The 17,267-nt window shown below is 39.9% G+C and overlaps 1 protein-coding gene across 1 annotated transcript in view; it reads right to left on the minus strand.

Moving 5' to 3' along the window:
* Positions 1–17,267, minus strand: part of LOC138765164 (epidermal growth factor receptor kinase substrate 8-like protein 3) — a 97,469-nt gene that overhangs the window by 57,476 nt on the left and 22,726 nt on the right. The window contains exon 2 of the mRNA XM_069942016.1: positions 13,706–13,787. Within this exon, the coding sequence (XP_069798117.1) occupies positions 13,706–13,767 (62 nt within the window). The 5' untranslated portion in view covers positions 13,768–13,787. The remainder of the gene's footprint in view (positions 1–13,705; positions 13,788–17,267) is intronic.

Genomic DNA, 17,267 nt, shown 5'->3' on the forward strand with positions numbered 1-17,267 from the left:
ACCACATTTAAACCTTCACTGTCCAACATAACATCACTTTTGGTCTCATCCTCAAACTTACCAACTTGCCAACCATATTATCAACCAAATTGTTAATAGAGATGTAAACAACACTGGAACCAACACTGACTCCTGCAACATACCACAGGTCATGGGCCTATTGAATATTCCTCTTGATTCATCTCACCCTGGATCCAAGAGATCTGTCTTTCAGGGCTAGTCCATCATGTCCTTGTTAAAGGTTGTGCTAAAGTCCATGTAGACATTGTCTGATGGCCTGGCCTTTTGTGATCCAAAACTAGTTCAGTACCTTGATAAAAAGGCAACATGAAGTATGAACCAATTAAAGCTGATATCGCACATTCAAATTTTAAAATTATAATTTACTTTTAAATCCTGAAGGATAGGAACCTAAATTAAATTGTTTTCACTTCATTGTCCTAAGAGGGCACACAAAATAATTGAGGACCCCTTCCACCCTGCACACAGCATCTTTCAGCTGATCCTGTTGGGGAAGAGATACAGGAGGATCAGAGCCAGCACCTCCAGGCTGAGGAACAGCTTCTTCCCACAGGCAGTGAAAATGCTGAACGACCAAAGGAATTGGTCACACTAGCTATCTGAGACTCTCATATGTACAAAACAATATTTATTTATTTGTATTGATGAAATATTTGTCCTGCATACAGTATGTATGTGGGTTATGTCTGGTTGTGTGCCTGCATGTTTTGCACTGAGGACCAGAGAACACTGTTTCATTGGGTTGTACAATCAAAAAAAGCTTGACTTGACTTGTACAAGTGTCAGCCTCATTTACGACACTCCTGATAAAGGGCTCAGGCCTGAAACATTGACTGTCTTTTACGTCCTGTAGATGCTGAGTGATCTGAGGAGTTTCTCCAGCACATTTTTTTTGTACTGTCATAATAATAAGAGTTAAGCGTAATTGTTGGCTTGGCACGTTCAGGCCAATATTGAAGCTAGGTTACATTATAGCTAAAAGAACTGTATTGGCATCAAGGAAAAAGGACAAACAAATTACATATAACCCAACAGAGATCAATGAAAACTTCAAGGAATTCTACAAACAATTATACCGAACTGAGAATGAAGGGAACAAAGACAAAATAGATGAGTTTTTAGCTAAAATTGAACTATCGAAATTGCAAGAAGAGGAGGAAAACAAATTGATAAAACCATTTGAAATAGAGGAAATACAGGATATATTAAAAAAAAGCTACAAAACAATAAAATATCTGGAGAGGACAAACTCCCAATAGAATTCTATAAAACATTTAAAGAGTTATTAATTCCTCCTCTCCTGGAAGTAATGAACCAGATAGAAGCAACACAAAACTTGCCATGTTCATGTAAAACAGCAATAATTACAGTGATACCAAAGATGGGGAAAGATCCACTAACACCAGCATCATATAGACCAATATCTCTACTTAATTCAGATTATAAGATAATAGCAAAACTATTAACAGATTGGCCGACTGTGTACCAAAAATAGTAAAACTAGATCAAACTGGATTTATTAAGAAAAGATGAACAACGGACCATGTCTGTAAGTTCATTAACTTAATCCATGCAGTACAAGGAAATAAGATAACAACAGCGGCTGTTGCTTTAGATGCAGAGAAAGTCTTTGACAGGGTAGAATGGAATTATTTATTCAAAGTATTACAGAAGTTCCACCTACCAGAGAAATATATTAATTGAATTAAAACATTATATAAGGGACCATTGGCAAAGGTGACAGTAAATGGATATATATCAAACCAATTTAAATTAAGCAGGTCAACTAGGCAGGGATGTCCACTATCTCCCTCACTGTTCGCTTTAGCAATAGAACCATTGGCAGAACTGATAAGAACATAAAATAAAATAAAAGAGATAAAAATAAAAGAGAAGGAATATAAAATCAGTTTATTGCAGATGACATCATAGTATACTTAACAGAACCAGAAATATCAATAAAAGAATTACATAAGAAATTGAAGGAATATGGAGAAGTATCGGGGTACAAGATCAGCACAAATAAAAGTGAAGCAATACCAATGAATAATGCGGATTACACAGAGTTTAGAAAATAATCACCATTTAAATGGCAAACACAAGCAATCTGATACCTAGGTATTAGATTAGATAATAATTTAGGCCACCTATACAAATTAAATTATCATCCATTAATGAAGAAATTACAGGATGACTTAGAACATTGGAAAGAATTACCATGAACACTGATAGGAAGGGTAAATTGCATTAAAATAAATATCTTCCCAAGGATACAATACCCATTTCAATCGTTACCAATCCCCTTAACAGAGAATTTCTTCAATGAATGAAAGAGAATAATAAGGAAATTCTTATGGAAAGGGGGAAACCGAGGATAAATTAACAGAATGGTAAAATCAAGGTGGTTTGCAGCTACCAAACTTTAAAAATTATTATAGAGCAGCACAATTAAGATATCTATCAGATTTTTATCAAACAAGGAAAAAACCAGATTGGACTAAGAAAGAGCTAGATAAAATAGGGGAGAAGGTACCAGAACATATACTTTATAAGTGGGATGAAAAACTGGTGAGACATAGAAGTTCACCAGTACTGCAACATTAACTCAACATTTGGAAGAAGATTCACGTAGAAAGGAAAAAAAACATATTACCAACTACCAAAATTATTATTGCTGCAAAATCAACTAATCCCTTTCACAATAGATAACCTTTCCTTTAGAGAATGGGAGAGGAAAGGAATTAAAAGAATAGAAAACTGTTTTTTGGGAAATAATTTATTATCATTTGAACAAATGAAGTCTTCTTTGGCTTGGCTTCGCGGACGAAGATTTATGGAGAGGGTAAAAAGTCCACGTCAGCTGCAGGCTCGTTTGTGGCTGACAAGTCCGATGCGGGACAGGCAGACACGATTGCAGCGGTTGCAGGGGAAAATTGGTTGGTTGGGGTTGGGTGTTGGGTTTTTCCTCCTTTGCCTTTTGTCAGTGAGGTGGGCTCTGCGGTCTTTTTCAAAGGAGGTTGCTGCCCGCCAAACTGTGAGGCGCCAAGATGCACGGTTTGAGGCGTTATCAGCCCACTGGCGGTGGTCAATGTGGCAGGCACCAAGAGATTTCTTTAGGCAGTCCTTGTACCTTTTCTTTGGTGCACCTCTGTCACGGTGGCCAGTGGAGAGCTCGCCATATAACACGATCTTGGGAAGGCGATGGTCCTCCATTCTGGAGACGTGACCCATCCAGCGCAGCTGGATCTTCAGCAGCGTGGACTCGATGCTGTCGACCTCTGCCATCTCGAGTACTTCGACGTTAGGGATGTAAGCGCTCCAATGGATGTTGAGGATGGAGCGGAGACAACGCTGGCGGAAGCGTTCTAGGAGCCGTAGGTGGTGCCGGTAGAGGACCCATGATTCGGAGCCGAACAGGAGTGTGGGTATGACAACGGCTCTGTATACGCTTATCTTTGTGAAGTACAAATATGGAATATCTCATGGTACAATGTTTGCATACCACCAACTGAAAACCTACTTAAAGGACAAATTGGGAAGCAGGCTGAGGTTACCAGAGGAAGCAGCTTTGAATATGTGATTACAGACACAATGATAATTAAAAGATTTATAACGAACATGTACATCAAAATGCAAGAGAAAGAAAATGATGAAATAAGCTATAAACCCAAACAAAAGTGGGAACAAGATCTAAACATAAAGATAAAAAATTAAATATGGGAAAAGTTATGCTCCGGAACAATGAGAAATATAATACATACGAGGTTACGCATGATACAATATAATTGGTTACACAGGCTATACACTACGCCCCATAAGTTAAATAAATGAGTTTCAGATAGATGTTTTCGCTATAAGAAGGAAACGGGAACAACAGTACATGCAATTTGGGCATGTGAGAAAGTGAAAAAATTTTGGGAAGATCTAAATCAGGTATTAAATAAAATCATAAAAAGCAACATACCAAAAAATCCAGAGATCTTTCTTCTAAGTAATATAAGTAAAGAATTGGGCCTCAAACTGGATGAAGCACAAAAAAGATTTATTATGATAGCCTCAGCTGTAGCAAAAAAATGTATAATGTCAACTTGGAAATCAGAAGCGAACCTGAGAATACAGCAATGGTACATAGAAATGAATAAATGTATTCCATTGTAAAAAATAACATATAATTTAAAAAATAACGTCACAGTATTTGAACAAATTTGGGAACCGTACATGGAACACCACAGAGAGGGCCTACCGCGGACCTCCACCCCCTAAAATGATAGAATGAGAAGAAGACAAAATGACCTGATCCAGTGTGTAAAAGTAGATGACACAATTTTCTTGTTTATTTTCATTGTGTGATGACATTGTTTAATGGGTTTATTGTATCGTATATATTGAACGTTTAATGGGTTTGGAGGGGGGTGGGAAGGAGGGAGGGAAGGGAGGGGGGAAAAGGGAAGAAAATGACACTGTATATTCAAGAGGGAAATGTTTGTGTGTATTTTGATTAAATATGATTCATAGTGTGAAAAATTTTAAAAAAATTAAAACAAATCTGAAGTAGATCTGCCCATGACTGCTCAAGGGTGAAGAAGGAGCATTTAGGGTGGTATTAAATGCACACAAAGATCTGCACAACCAGTGGAAGGTGAGACCACATTACAAAGTGCTCACCTACCCATCGCCCCGTCATCAGCACCTGCCTCATCTGTGAAAAAAACTTCGATTCAACGTCATTTTATTGTCACGCAATAAAACAGAAAATGTGATATTACTTGAAATTTCTTTTAGTCTACCATAGGACAGACCAAGATTTACCCTCAGCAAAAATTACCCAGCACCCCTTACAGTCAGAAAAAGAGTAAAAGAGAGCTCCTCAGAGTCATTGAATTGTCCATGGCTTTGCCTCCAGTGCTCCAGCTCACACAACCTTCAATCCAAACCATTAGTAACCTGAGCTCCAGACGCACACCTCTGACCCAATCAGGATGCCTCCAGCATCCCGGTTCCGATACCTAGAACCTCTTCAGCCAGCCTCAAGCTAGTCTTCAGCACTCTGCAGCCCGGTGTGATTCCATTGACTGCAGTCACCAGCAGCCCACAGCTCTACGTGGGTTCATCACCTCGAATCACTAGCCTGCCCACCCGCCTCCTGTGTGCTCTTCAGCTGCAGAGCCCCTTACTGGTCTGCCACCATGATCACCATCTCATAGGGTCTTCTCTTCTGCTTCTCCTTCTCATGCTTCTCTCCATTTTCTGGTGCCCTGTGCCAGTCCTCCACTTCCCCAGCAGCCCCTTGTGGCCGCTGCTGATCATAGGTGCCGCCATTTTGGGGCCAACTCCGCGGTTCTCAAGTTGGCCTCATTCACTGCCACAGAGGTGACTGCTCAAAAGGTAAACATGGGAATGAATTAGCAGACCAGAAGTTTTCATGAACAGCAAGTCAAAGCAACTTTCCCTCAGCACCGAGCCTGATTATATAAGCATCAGGTACACTGTCCAATTTGGACTTGCAAATGAACTCACTGCTTGACAATGCAGGAATCAAGCCAATAGATAGCGCTAAGGAATGTCCTCCCATTTAAGTCAATGTCTCCTTTCAATTAAAGAATTTGTATTTTATAGCATCTTTCGCAACCTCAGGGCTCACAAAGTGTCCTTCGGTCCCATCGCCAAGGTAGTTTTCAGGTGTGGTCATGATGCCTTGTAAGAAATAACAACCTCACATCCAATAGTTACTGAACTACAAAATTGATCCAAACAAATAGATTACAGTGATTACATTAACTGCACAATGCTGGACCTGTTTATCTTATCAAGGAACATGTGAAGTGTTATGTATATAACCAATTTTTGTACAGTAACAGCAAATCAAAGATAAAAAAAATTCAAGATAAACTGAATAATTTGGATCAAGCAAATTTGAACAAATTGGTTAATTCTATCCGTGGATTTTATTTTTAATATTTTATTTTAATTTTTCCAAGATTCATGTGGAACATTATTACATACATCATATGAATAGTATTTTAAAGTTATAGAGTTTCATATGATTGTTCAAATCTCTCCCCCCACCCCCACAACTGTTAACATTAAAAATAACAATTGTCCAAAAAGGAAGGGGTGTTTGAACCTTCATTAATTAGTCCATATCTTGATCTTCAGGATTCAACGCTATTAACTATATTATTTAAACCTTTTCGGGGAAGATAATTATATCCTTAAGCTGTTATGATTCAAATAAGGATGCTATATTTTAACAAACATGTCATATTTCTTTCTAAGATTATGTTCTCTTATCTAGAGGGGTACAACTTTACGTTTCCATATTCCAGCGAGTAATAAGTAGGGGGGAGTTGGACTTCCATGAATCAGCTATAGATTTCCTTTCCATGAACTTGATTTGATATTTTGATAGTTTTGTGCCAATAACCATAAAATTGCTCAATAAGTACAGTTCTGGTTCCAATGGAAATCCCACCTATAATTTTTGTCAAAATTTCTGCCAAGTCCTACCAAAAGGATCTTACTTTCACACATAGCTAGGTTGAATGTTATAACATCTTTACTACACCTAAAACACGAGTATGGAATTTCAGATTTTAAACTGTGTAATTTTTGTGGTGTAAGGTATAATTGGTGCATAAAATTGTATTGTACCAATCCATATCTGACATTAATAAATGATGTCATATTATCAGAGTGCAATTTTGACCAATATTGTTCTTGAATCCTTTTCCCCAAGTCCATCTCCCTCCTTTCCCTTGATTTGTGCAAGCCTGGTTTCGGTCTACTTCTCTGCAATAGGAAATACATCTGAGATAGAAATTTACTTGTGAAGGAAGAGCTTCCATGTCACTACACATGGGCAGGGTCACAAATGGTCCTGAAAAAGATCTTAATTGAAGACAGTAGAAGTAAGTTCTATTTGTCAAATCTTATCTATCTTTTAGCTGTTCAAATTTAGCTGTCCTTGGTCAAGTGTCCGGGGTTTTATTTCCTAATGTCATTGGTATTAACTTATTTGGATACAAGGGTGTTTTTGAAGATAACCCCACTTTTAGACCTATACATCTATTAATTTGTTGTCATATCCAAATTATGTGTTTTAGATTGGGGTTATCTGTCTTTCCAGACAATAATTTAATATTCCATTTGTAAATGGAATCTTCTGCTATTTTCTCACCTGCTAGGTGTAGATCAATTTGAACTCAATTAGGTATATCCCCTCCCTCCAAAAAAAATTCTATAAATTTTGATTAGGCAGCCAAATGATATATTTTTTTTTAAATCGGCTAATCGTAGTCCACCCAATGAATAGTCCCAAGTAAGTTTTCCCATGGAGACTCTTGGCATCTTAGAATTCCATATAAATTGTCTGAAATGCTTGTTGTGCTTTTAAAAAAAACTTGTCAGTCTAAGAATGGGCGAGGATTGAAAAAAATATTGCAGTCTTGGCATCACTTTCATTTTAATACAACTGATCCTGCCCATCACAGTAATGGGCAGACTCCTCCATCGACGTAAATCCTCCTCAATCTTTCTAAGCAAGGGGAGGTAATTCAATTTATATAAATTCTGCAGGTTATTGACTACCCTTATCCCTAAATATTTAATACCCCCGTGGATATTAAGAAAAAGTGTGAGGTTTATGTGAATTGGGATAAATTAGTGACATTCTGACATTGTTTTAAAATTTATGTTGAATGCTACCTTATGCCGAGCTCTGTTGATTTCAGACACTTTGATCTACTTTCCCTCCATCCTTCACAACACTCTCAGTTATGTTCAGAGTTACCTCATCAGGAACTCTTTCTCCTTAATAAGAAACCTCACAAAAACCTCAAGTTTATCCCATTGTTATTTTTTTCATTTAGTCCTACAGCACGGTAATAGGTCTCTCCGGGTCTTGAGCCCATGCCAGCACAACACCCCAATTAACAACAACTTCCGTACATTTGAAAGGGTGGGAGGAACCCAGAGCACACAGGAACGTACAAACCCCTTACGGACAAAGCAGTTACTGGTGCTGTAATAGTGCTGTGCCAAGCGCTAGGCTAAACACACCGCCCAATAAATAAACTGAAATGTTTTTCAGTAGCAATGAATAGGAACTAATTGGGTCTAACGTTGGCTTATCCATCAGTTGAATAAAAGCTTTGAACTTATATAAATTCCTTTTAATGAAATACTTGTTCTTATTTATACAAATAGAAAAACATGAGGATTATTACAACAGAAAGATGGTTAAACACAACGAGGGAATAAAAATCTATTGGGACTGCAAGGGGGATTATTCCTCCATGCTCTATGTATTTATTCTGCTTGAGGCTGGAAGTTCAGTTGGATTCTTTTCCAGTTTCTATTGGCGAAAGTTTCTCTTTTACCTCTGACCTTCTGCCTCTCCTTCTAATTTCCTCATCTCCACTTTCTTTCTCAACTCCAAATATGCTGTCATCAATGCTTAGTTTTTATTGTTCCTCATTGGTTGTAAATCATTCGAGGTTGCGAAGGGTGCCATATAAATAAAAAGATAAAAATTTTCCACCGTAGTTTACTCCTTAGAAATGTAACAGCTTTATTGTTGCAAAGGCTAGCAATATTAAAATAGAAATTGTGGGTTATTTTCTCGCCTTAAAATTCAATACCGAATGACATCTGATCCTGAAAGCTATGGTTTCTCCTTCACTGTTTTTTTAAAAAACTTTGGTAGTATTTTGTACTGCGACCCCAATTTTTTCGTCTTGAAGGGAAACTTGAAGAGAGGAGGCCTGCAAACAGACGATGGTTTATCACAGAATCAATCAACACCTCAGACTAACACCTCAGGGCTAACAATTCAACTGAATCTAATTTTCTTGCATTCTTTTCTTTCCCTATCATGTGGCTCACTTGATGATGGTTTCCAGCACAGGAAGAAGGTCATGGGTCAAGGCCCCATTTCAGAGACTTGAGGGCAACAGTGAAGAACCAATCTCACACAAGTTTCAGCTGAGCTTCTGAATGAGCTCCAAACTGGACATTTTAAAAAAATCCCTCAGCACCATTTCGTAAAGGAGGGAGAAATTTCTGAAATTCTACCTGATCCTCGTGCTTTATTCAGCATCAGTAGAGCAGATTATCTGAGAGTCTTGATGAAGGGTTTTGGCCCAAAACGTCAAATGTTCTTTTTACCCCTAAGATCAACCCCCTAAGCTCCTCCAGCAGATTGTGTTCAGCTTCAGATTCTAGCATCTACAGCCTCCTACAGGGTCTCCTGATCATTTCCTCTCATCTGTTCACTGGATCTGTGTTATGTAAATAGAATGCATTGCTTCCTGAGATGTTTCTCCATTCCTCAGTAGGAGTACTTCACTAAATTTCCATTTCCCTGCAATGTAAACCAATTCCCATAATCAAATCTCCCATCTGTCATGATCTGGCAATATTCCATCCTATCTCTGTGGACTCCTTTACATCTGTTGGCTATTTTACAAATCATATGAGACACAATTGCCTAATAACCAGGATTAACTCTGCTTTAACTATACTGTCAGATTTATGTACAGACAGAATTTTTTTTTTGCCATTTACTTCAATGTTTATCATGACTATTCTGGACCAAAGTGCAGAATGGTTTCAAAAAGGTAGTTCGCTTGGCTGTTCCTTAGTTTCCAATGATGGTATGGCTCTACAAGTTGTGTCTGCAGGAGAGGAAATGGAGATCCTTACGATGCAAGCACTGATATAAAAACATGGAACATAGAAACCTGCAGCATGATATAGTCCATTTGTGCCAACATAATAAGCTATTCTGCCAATTGCCTAGAATTTCCCTAATCTATTTTTTTCAGTTCCATGTACCTATTGTGACGGATGTGCTGTGATTAATCTTTAGTGTAATGTTAAAATGATATTTCTACATATATTCATCCCACTGGCAGTTAACAGCAATTGTCTGGGGAGGCGAGGGTCAAGCTAGCATCACCACATCAAGATCAGGTTCCGGGCAGCTAGGTGGGACATGTGATTGGAAGATGGTGGCAGACTTAGGCCAGAGGCTCTGCTTCCCAAATGAAATTGTAGAAACCAACCACAGGCCAGACCTTGTGCTGTGGTCGGTCTCACTCCATCTCGCTCACATCATCGAGCTTCCACTGCCCTGGGAGGATGCAGAGGAGGAGGCCATTGAGTGCAGGAAACTGAGCTTGCAGCTGATGTACAGCAACGTGGCTAGAAGGCAAGAGTTCAACTGGTTGAAGTAGGCTGCAGAGGATTTGTAACCATATTGACATCAAGGGTACCCCGGGAGTTGGGAGTGCAAGGAAAGATACACCGACAAGCAGTTAAAGATCTCTCCAGAGTTGCTGGAAAGGATAGTCAGTGGCTCAGGATGAGGAGAAAGGATTCTTCCTGGCCCCCAAGTGAGTGAATGGCATCTAGGGGGTGAGACCGAGATGCCAGGATTCACAGCTGAACCCTCCGGAGGTGTCATGGGTCTATCAGTGAAACACTGAGGAAGGAGTACGCCCACTTGATAACCCAGAAGATGCCACCACTCACTTGGCTACCCCACAGAGTCTAGGCAGCAAGTCTCAGGAGTGCAATAAGGAATATTAACATCTAATCCTACATAACATACCATACATTTTAATAAAAGTTAATTTTGGGTGGTCATTTACAATCTACAGACACCTTGGTTCTTTGTAGCTATTAGCTGGCTTCAGCACAAAGACGACAACACATTAGCATTTTAAACACAAGTGGTTCTTTGAAATGGAAGGTGGGGAGCCATTTGCAGAGACTGATTGGGTTCTGATGCACAGACTTAGACGCTTTCAGCACATCTGTGTGAAAAATCATTATGAACTTCAAAGTCAGAAATGATGTCACCATGTGACGTAGAGATTTGAAGAAAGATTAGATCAGTTCAGAAGTCAAGACCTGATCTCTCCATCTCTCTCTCTTTCTCTCTCTCACACACACACACACACACACACACACACACACACACACACACACACACACACACACACACACACACACACACACACACACACACACACACACACACACACACACACACACACAGAGTAACCAGAATAGGCACTGTTATGGTGTTACTCCTAATAAAAGGGGAATACACAAAATAAGTGGATTTCCAAAGGGTTTCCGACTGCTCTTTTGAAAATAAAGAGTGCTGCCCCATCATGGAAGGAAACTCTGTGACTCTTAAGAAGAACACTGAAAAGAAGAAGAAAATTTACCTCCATCCACAGGAGATACAACATAAGTCGCTTTTAAATAAGGAAGACCATATCTCATTTGTGCCCAGAAAATGATCACTCCTGTCTAAAGAATATCTCTATGAAAGACAGCTCATCAAGAGGATGGTGAGTTGGAAGAGATCTTCAGTTATGTTTTAAAGTGCTTTCTAATTATTTCTGTACTGAAATTTAAGATCTTAAGAGCTAAAGTTTTAAAAATTGACTTTTCAGAGTTTGGAACTTTACTATATACCACCCATTCATGTGCGCGCGCACGCACACACACGCACACACACACACACACACACACACACACACACACACACACACACACACACACACACACACACACACACACACACACACACACACACACACACTTGTGCATAGAGGGATTAAATTTAGAGTTTAATATTATTTTGAATTTACCATTGTCTGGTGAATTATTGCCATTGCTGTTCCTTTGTTAGTGATAACAAAGCCTCTTTATTCCCTAACAAAATTGAGAGGGTTGTTAGTTCAAGACACTGTCTAATAGTCTCTTAAAAGATCCTATGCCTCCCCCACTGTTGCCAGCAGTGCATTCCATGCATCCAACACTCTGTGTGAAGAACCTACTTCATACATCACCCCTATACTTACACCCAGACACATTAAAGCTAGGCCTCCGGTTCCCTGGGAGAAAGCTTCCGGACATCCACATGATCAATGGCCCTCATCATCTTGTCCAGCTCCATTAGATCATCTGTTTTGGTGATTCTGATTCAACTCGGGGCACTATGCTCATTATCTCTATGCATGGAGCTGAAACCTTTAACAAAGCAGCACAGTAGAGGGCTGGCCCAGTGAAACCTCTGCCACCCAAATACATCCAATTAATCTACCATCCCTGTAAGTTTTGGAGGGTGGGAGGAAACCCACACAGACATGGGGAGTACGTACAAATTCCTTATTGCCGGATTCGAAGCTAGTTCGCTGGTGATGTAATCCCATTGTGCTAACTGCTAAACTAACCCTTTTGCTGGCAAGCTAGCCACGGAACTGATGAACAACAGGTGGCACAGACTGGACAGTGATACCATCTACCTGGTGATCTGATTTGAATCAGGTCACCCCATGGACAGCTGGAATCATAGCAAACGTCGATAGAGGAAATCATTCAGTTCATTAAACTTGCACTAGATCTTGTGCTAATACTAAATGACAGGAATAATGTTACTTGTTATGAGAATGTTGACTAGGATGTTGTTCGTAACACACTTACAATTTTCTTGAAAAATAAGATACATGTTCAAATAAAAACTTGTTTCTTTTCAGAAGATGGATGATCCAGGAGACGTTTTAAAATGGTGGAACAATTTCATAAGGAGAAAATGTTTCGCTTGTTGGAAAGAATCAAACTGGAGGTTATCTGTAGTCACCAAGAAACCCAGAGCTGAGTTCAGAGGAGCCATCTTTGCCATTTGGATTGGGAAGACTGTTGTGTGGTGAGAATCACTTCCATAAGGAGAGGTTGAAGTGAATCATATCGAAATGGGTTGGCACGGTTAGCACAATGCTGCTAGAGCACCAGCGATCGGGACCGGGGTTCAAATCCCGTGCTGTCTGTAAGGAGTTTGTATGTTCTCCCTGTGTCTGTGTGGGTTTTCCTCAGGGGCTCTGGTTTCCTCCCACTGTTCAAAATGTACCAGGGATTGCAGGTTAATTGGGTATAATTGGGCAGCACAGACCGAAAGAGCTCATTGCCGTGCTCTATCTCTACATTTAAATATTTTAGATAAGGCTGGACAAGTTCATGCAGGTTCTCTTGTCGATCCAATTTTTATGCTCCATCCTCGTCACCTTGCATCACCCCCCCCCCCGCCCCGCATCCCCCCCCCCCCCGCCCCACCCTCAGGTGCCTATGCAATTTTACTTTGAAATCATTGATCATCCTTAATTTCACACACTTTACCAGCAGCATTTAAGATAAAGTTAAATACAAAATGCTGGAGAAACTCAGCAGGTCAAACAGTAGACTTTATGTAACAAAGATAAAGATACATAACCAACATTTCAGGCTTGAGCCCTTCATCAAACAAAATGTGGGCAGGTTCCCAAATAAATGGCCGAGGTTCTTCCTCACTGTAACTCTTAGCTCAAATCCTATCTTCCTAAATCAGTTCACTCCGTTGTCATACCTGCAACTTGTCTCTCAAATCCTATCTTCCTAAATCAGTTCACTCCGTTGTCATACCTGCAACTTGTCTCTCCATGCTGCTGTTTTACTGTTTGCCCTGTTGCAGTCAATTAGCATCACCCTCCCTATCTAACATATTCATCAGATTGGCAATATCTGCAAATTGTGAAATTTTACTCAATATCACAATATCCAAGTCATTTCTATATATAAACATTTTTAAATGGCGATTATTTGAACAGTTCAATTATGTAATTCAGAGACGTACGTGGCCTGGGAATAGTTTTCATCATAAGCCGGAATGCAACCATTGCCATAACTGCCATACATGGCTATCGCTGATCAGTATCCTGGAAAGTAAATAAACAAGCCATCATATTTTCTGGTACATAGAACAGCAGCTGATGGTGAGTACAAGTAATGAGATGTGGTGTTTGGGGGGGGGGGAGGGATGGGGGAGGGAGGAATTCTGACGAGAGAGGACACGGTACAGAAAAAACAGAGTATTCAGGACAACACCATAAGGATGGACTGTATATATCACACTGCAAACAGGTATAATGCACAATAGATGACTGGGGAAACAGCACTGAATATATAGATGTATTGTAGGGTGGCCATTCCATAGGGGGACATGGTCATAAGTTACTATACACACACATGAGCGCGCACGCACACACATACACATACACGTATAAAACAATAATCATTGATCCTATGAACTTTAATAAGAATTGCTTCAGCAAGCCTAGATCAACATATAAACCAAAATTTTCAATACATCTTGTAAATATGTATTATTTGTGACAAGAACATTTTACCAAATGGCAAAATATGGTCTAGGACGGTGGTTCTCAACCTTTTATCTTTCCACTCACATCCCACTTTAAGTATTCCCTGTGCCATAGGTGCTCTGTGATTAGTAAGAGATTGCTTAAGGTGGTCTGTGAGTGGGAAGGGAAGGCTGAGAATCACTGCTCTCGACCCAATTGTTACTGAAATATCTGGCTTGAGAAAAATTGTCACTGGCCCATTTCCTTTGGAGTTATGAAACTGTGCACATAACGAGTCAATGAGGTACGATTAAAACAGTGGGTTTCAAACTTTTTCTTTCCATCCACATACATCCTTAAGTAATTCCCTACTAATCACAGAGCACCAATGGGATAGGGAATACTTAAAGTGGTATGTGAGTGAAAAGAAAAAGGTTGAGAACCACTGGTCTAGGATGAGCCTTGAATCATAGATTATAGAGCACGGGAGTCCATTCTTTACGTATAGTTCTCTGAAATGACTTTTCAGTCACCAGCCCCTCCTCCAAAACCTTGAAAATATCTCTGATGTGTTTAGCCTATTAAATCATGGAATCAAGTCACCACCCCCCCCCCCCCCCCACCTCCCCATCCACACCTCGTGCTGGTCAATCCCAAGCATTACTGCCTTACAACATTATTTTTAAATGACTGAAATTACTCAAAGTGCCTCTGGGTCTACCACTCACTTAAGACTTGAACAGATCTATTTACAACTGGCACGAAGGAATTGGTGAGGCGAGCAGCTGCCAACAAGAGTGAAGTAACGATGAAAGCTCATTTAAAGACCAGACTGATTCTAATATCATTGATGAATGGTTTCTTTGAAACTGTTTAAAGACAAGAACCGATATTTTGGGTTTTAGTCAGTTTGATAGTCACCTTCCACACACAACATTGTTAACATGGGAAGCACAAATTATTTTGGCTTCCAATGTCTCGATTTAATTTACAGGTGGTCTTGGTGAGATAATACATAATACATGAGGCCATGGACAGAATGGGAGTGGAACACAGAACTGAAGTGGTTGCTGCTTGGAGATCCCTGTCACTGATGCGGGCAGAGCAAGGGAGCTCAGGAAAGTGATCTCCCAGTCTGCGCCCAGTCTCTCCGATGTAGAGGAGGCCACAAAAGGAGCAGCAGGTGCAGTAACTAACTCCCTTGGATTCACTTGAAGGGACCGTTTGGGCCCCGAATGGTGGTGAGGGAGAAGGTGTGGGTGAACGTGTGGCACTGCCTGTGAGGGAGTCACGGAAGGAACAGTCCCTATGGAAGGCGGAGAGAGGAGGAGAAGTGCCTACAAAATGATTCATTGTTTTCTCAGAAAGAAAGAAAAATAAAATCTATGTAGTGAATATGAACTTTTCAATCAATCATCAGGCTGGGAGGGTTAGAATTTTTAAGGACAACAAGGACATTAAATAAACTATTGGAAACAAGAATTTTTGCAGAATCGAAAAATAAGAATGAAGATCCTTTCATGGAAAGAAAATTTTAATGGAATTAGGGAAAGAGCACTGATATGATTATACATGACACAGGTACAGACACTTAGACGCATACATGGATGGGAGAGGTGTAGAGGGATACGGCCAAATACCGACAAATGGGCCGAGCTCAGGTAGACCATTTGGTTGGTATGGAGGAGCTAGGCCAAAGGGCAATAAAAGTCTTGATGCTATGACAGAAACAGACCCTTCAGCTCATCCATTGTATCTAAATGCACACATTGTATTTTCCTTCTTTTCATTCATAGTCTTCAGTGCCTTGGTGATTCAAGTACTGGTCTGGATGCCATGAGTATGGCTGCCTCCACCACTTCTTCAAGCAGCACATTCTAATCCTGCTCACCCTCTGTGTGAAATTGTCCAATTTATCTTTGGAGAATGCTGTTAAAAATCCTTAAACCAAGGGGTAAATACAGTGAAACCCCAGGTATCCAGTACCTATTGGGATTGGTAGATGCCAGATAAGTGAATTTACCAGTTGCTTGAGATTGCATGTTGCATGGATTGGTGAGCTGACGGCTGGATATCGGGGGGAGGCAAATTTAAGCTTTTGTATTTTTTATCTATTTGTTTTCTGTCATTTTTTTTGCTGATTACTTGAATTCTGGAACACAAAGATATGACTGTATCTGAAGAATGTGTTGATAAGTGTTCAAAACATGAATGGTTTTGATTACTGAAGTAAGAGCAGAGGAAATGTTTCCATTTGCAGGAGTGTTCGTATCTACACAATTAGCAAAAGAACCCAGTGGAGAGAGAGAGAGAGAAAATTGTTTTAAGGCAGTGACCTATCCATGGAATGGATTGTCTGAAAGGATCACAAGATCACAAGATAAAAGAACAGAAGCAGGCCATTAGGCCCATTGAGTCTGTTCTGTGACTCTACACGAAGCTGAATTATGCTCACACCCTCGTTCCAATTTCCAGCCTTTTCCACATATCCCTTGATACCCTTACTAATGAGATGCTTATCCATTTCCTGTCTAAATACACCCAGTGATCTGGCCTCCACTGCGTTGTGCGGCAGTGAGTTCCACAGATCCACGAACCTCTGACCAAATTGGATAACTAATTTTAAGACTATGACTCCTTGTCCTCGATTCGCCCATCGAGGGAAACATCGATCCGCATTCACTCTGTCACAAAACCTTTCAATATTTGAAACGTCTCATACCAACTCATAGTTGCTCATAGCAACTCTTTGTCTGACAAAAGTTGAAGTACGTGCATATTACATTGTTAATGTATCATTACATGACAGTAAAAGGAACCCTTGAACCTTTCTTACCCTAAACAATTAACTTTTTGACTCCTCTCCTCTAATCATGTCTCTGTTTTCATTTGACTTTGTTTGCTCTGTGACGCTGCCGCAAAACACTGAATTTCATTACTTGTTCAAGACAATAAATCCTGATTCTGATTCTAATTCTGACGATGAGGAGTCGTGAGCATAACTTTGGAGTTTACTCAGCCTAACTAACCCCAGTTCTTAATGGAAATCAGATTATA

The sequence above is a fragment of the Narcine bancroftii genome, chromosome 5 (genome assembly GCF_036971445.1).
Source record: "Narcine bancroftii isolate sNarBan1 chromosome 5, sNarBan1.hap1, whole genome shotgun sequence".
Taxonomy (NCBI): Eukaryota; Metazoa; Chordata; class Chondrichthyes; order Torpediniformes; family Narcinidae; genus Narcine; species Narcine bancroftii.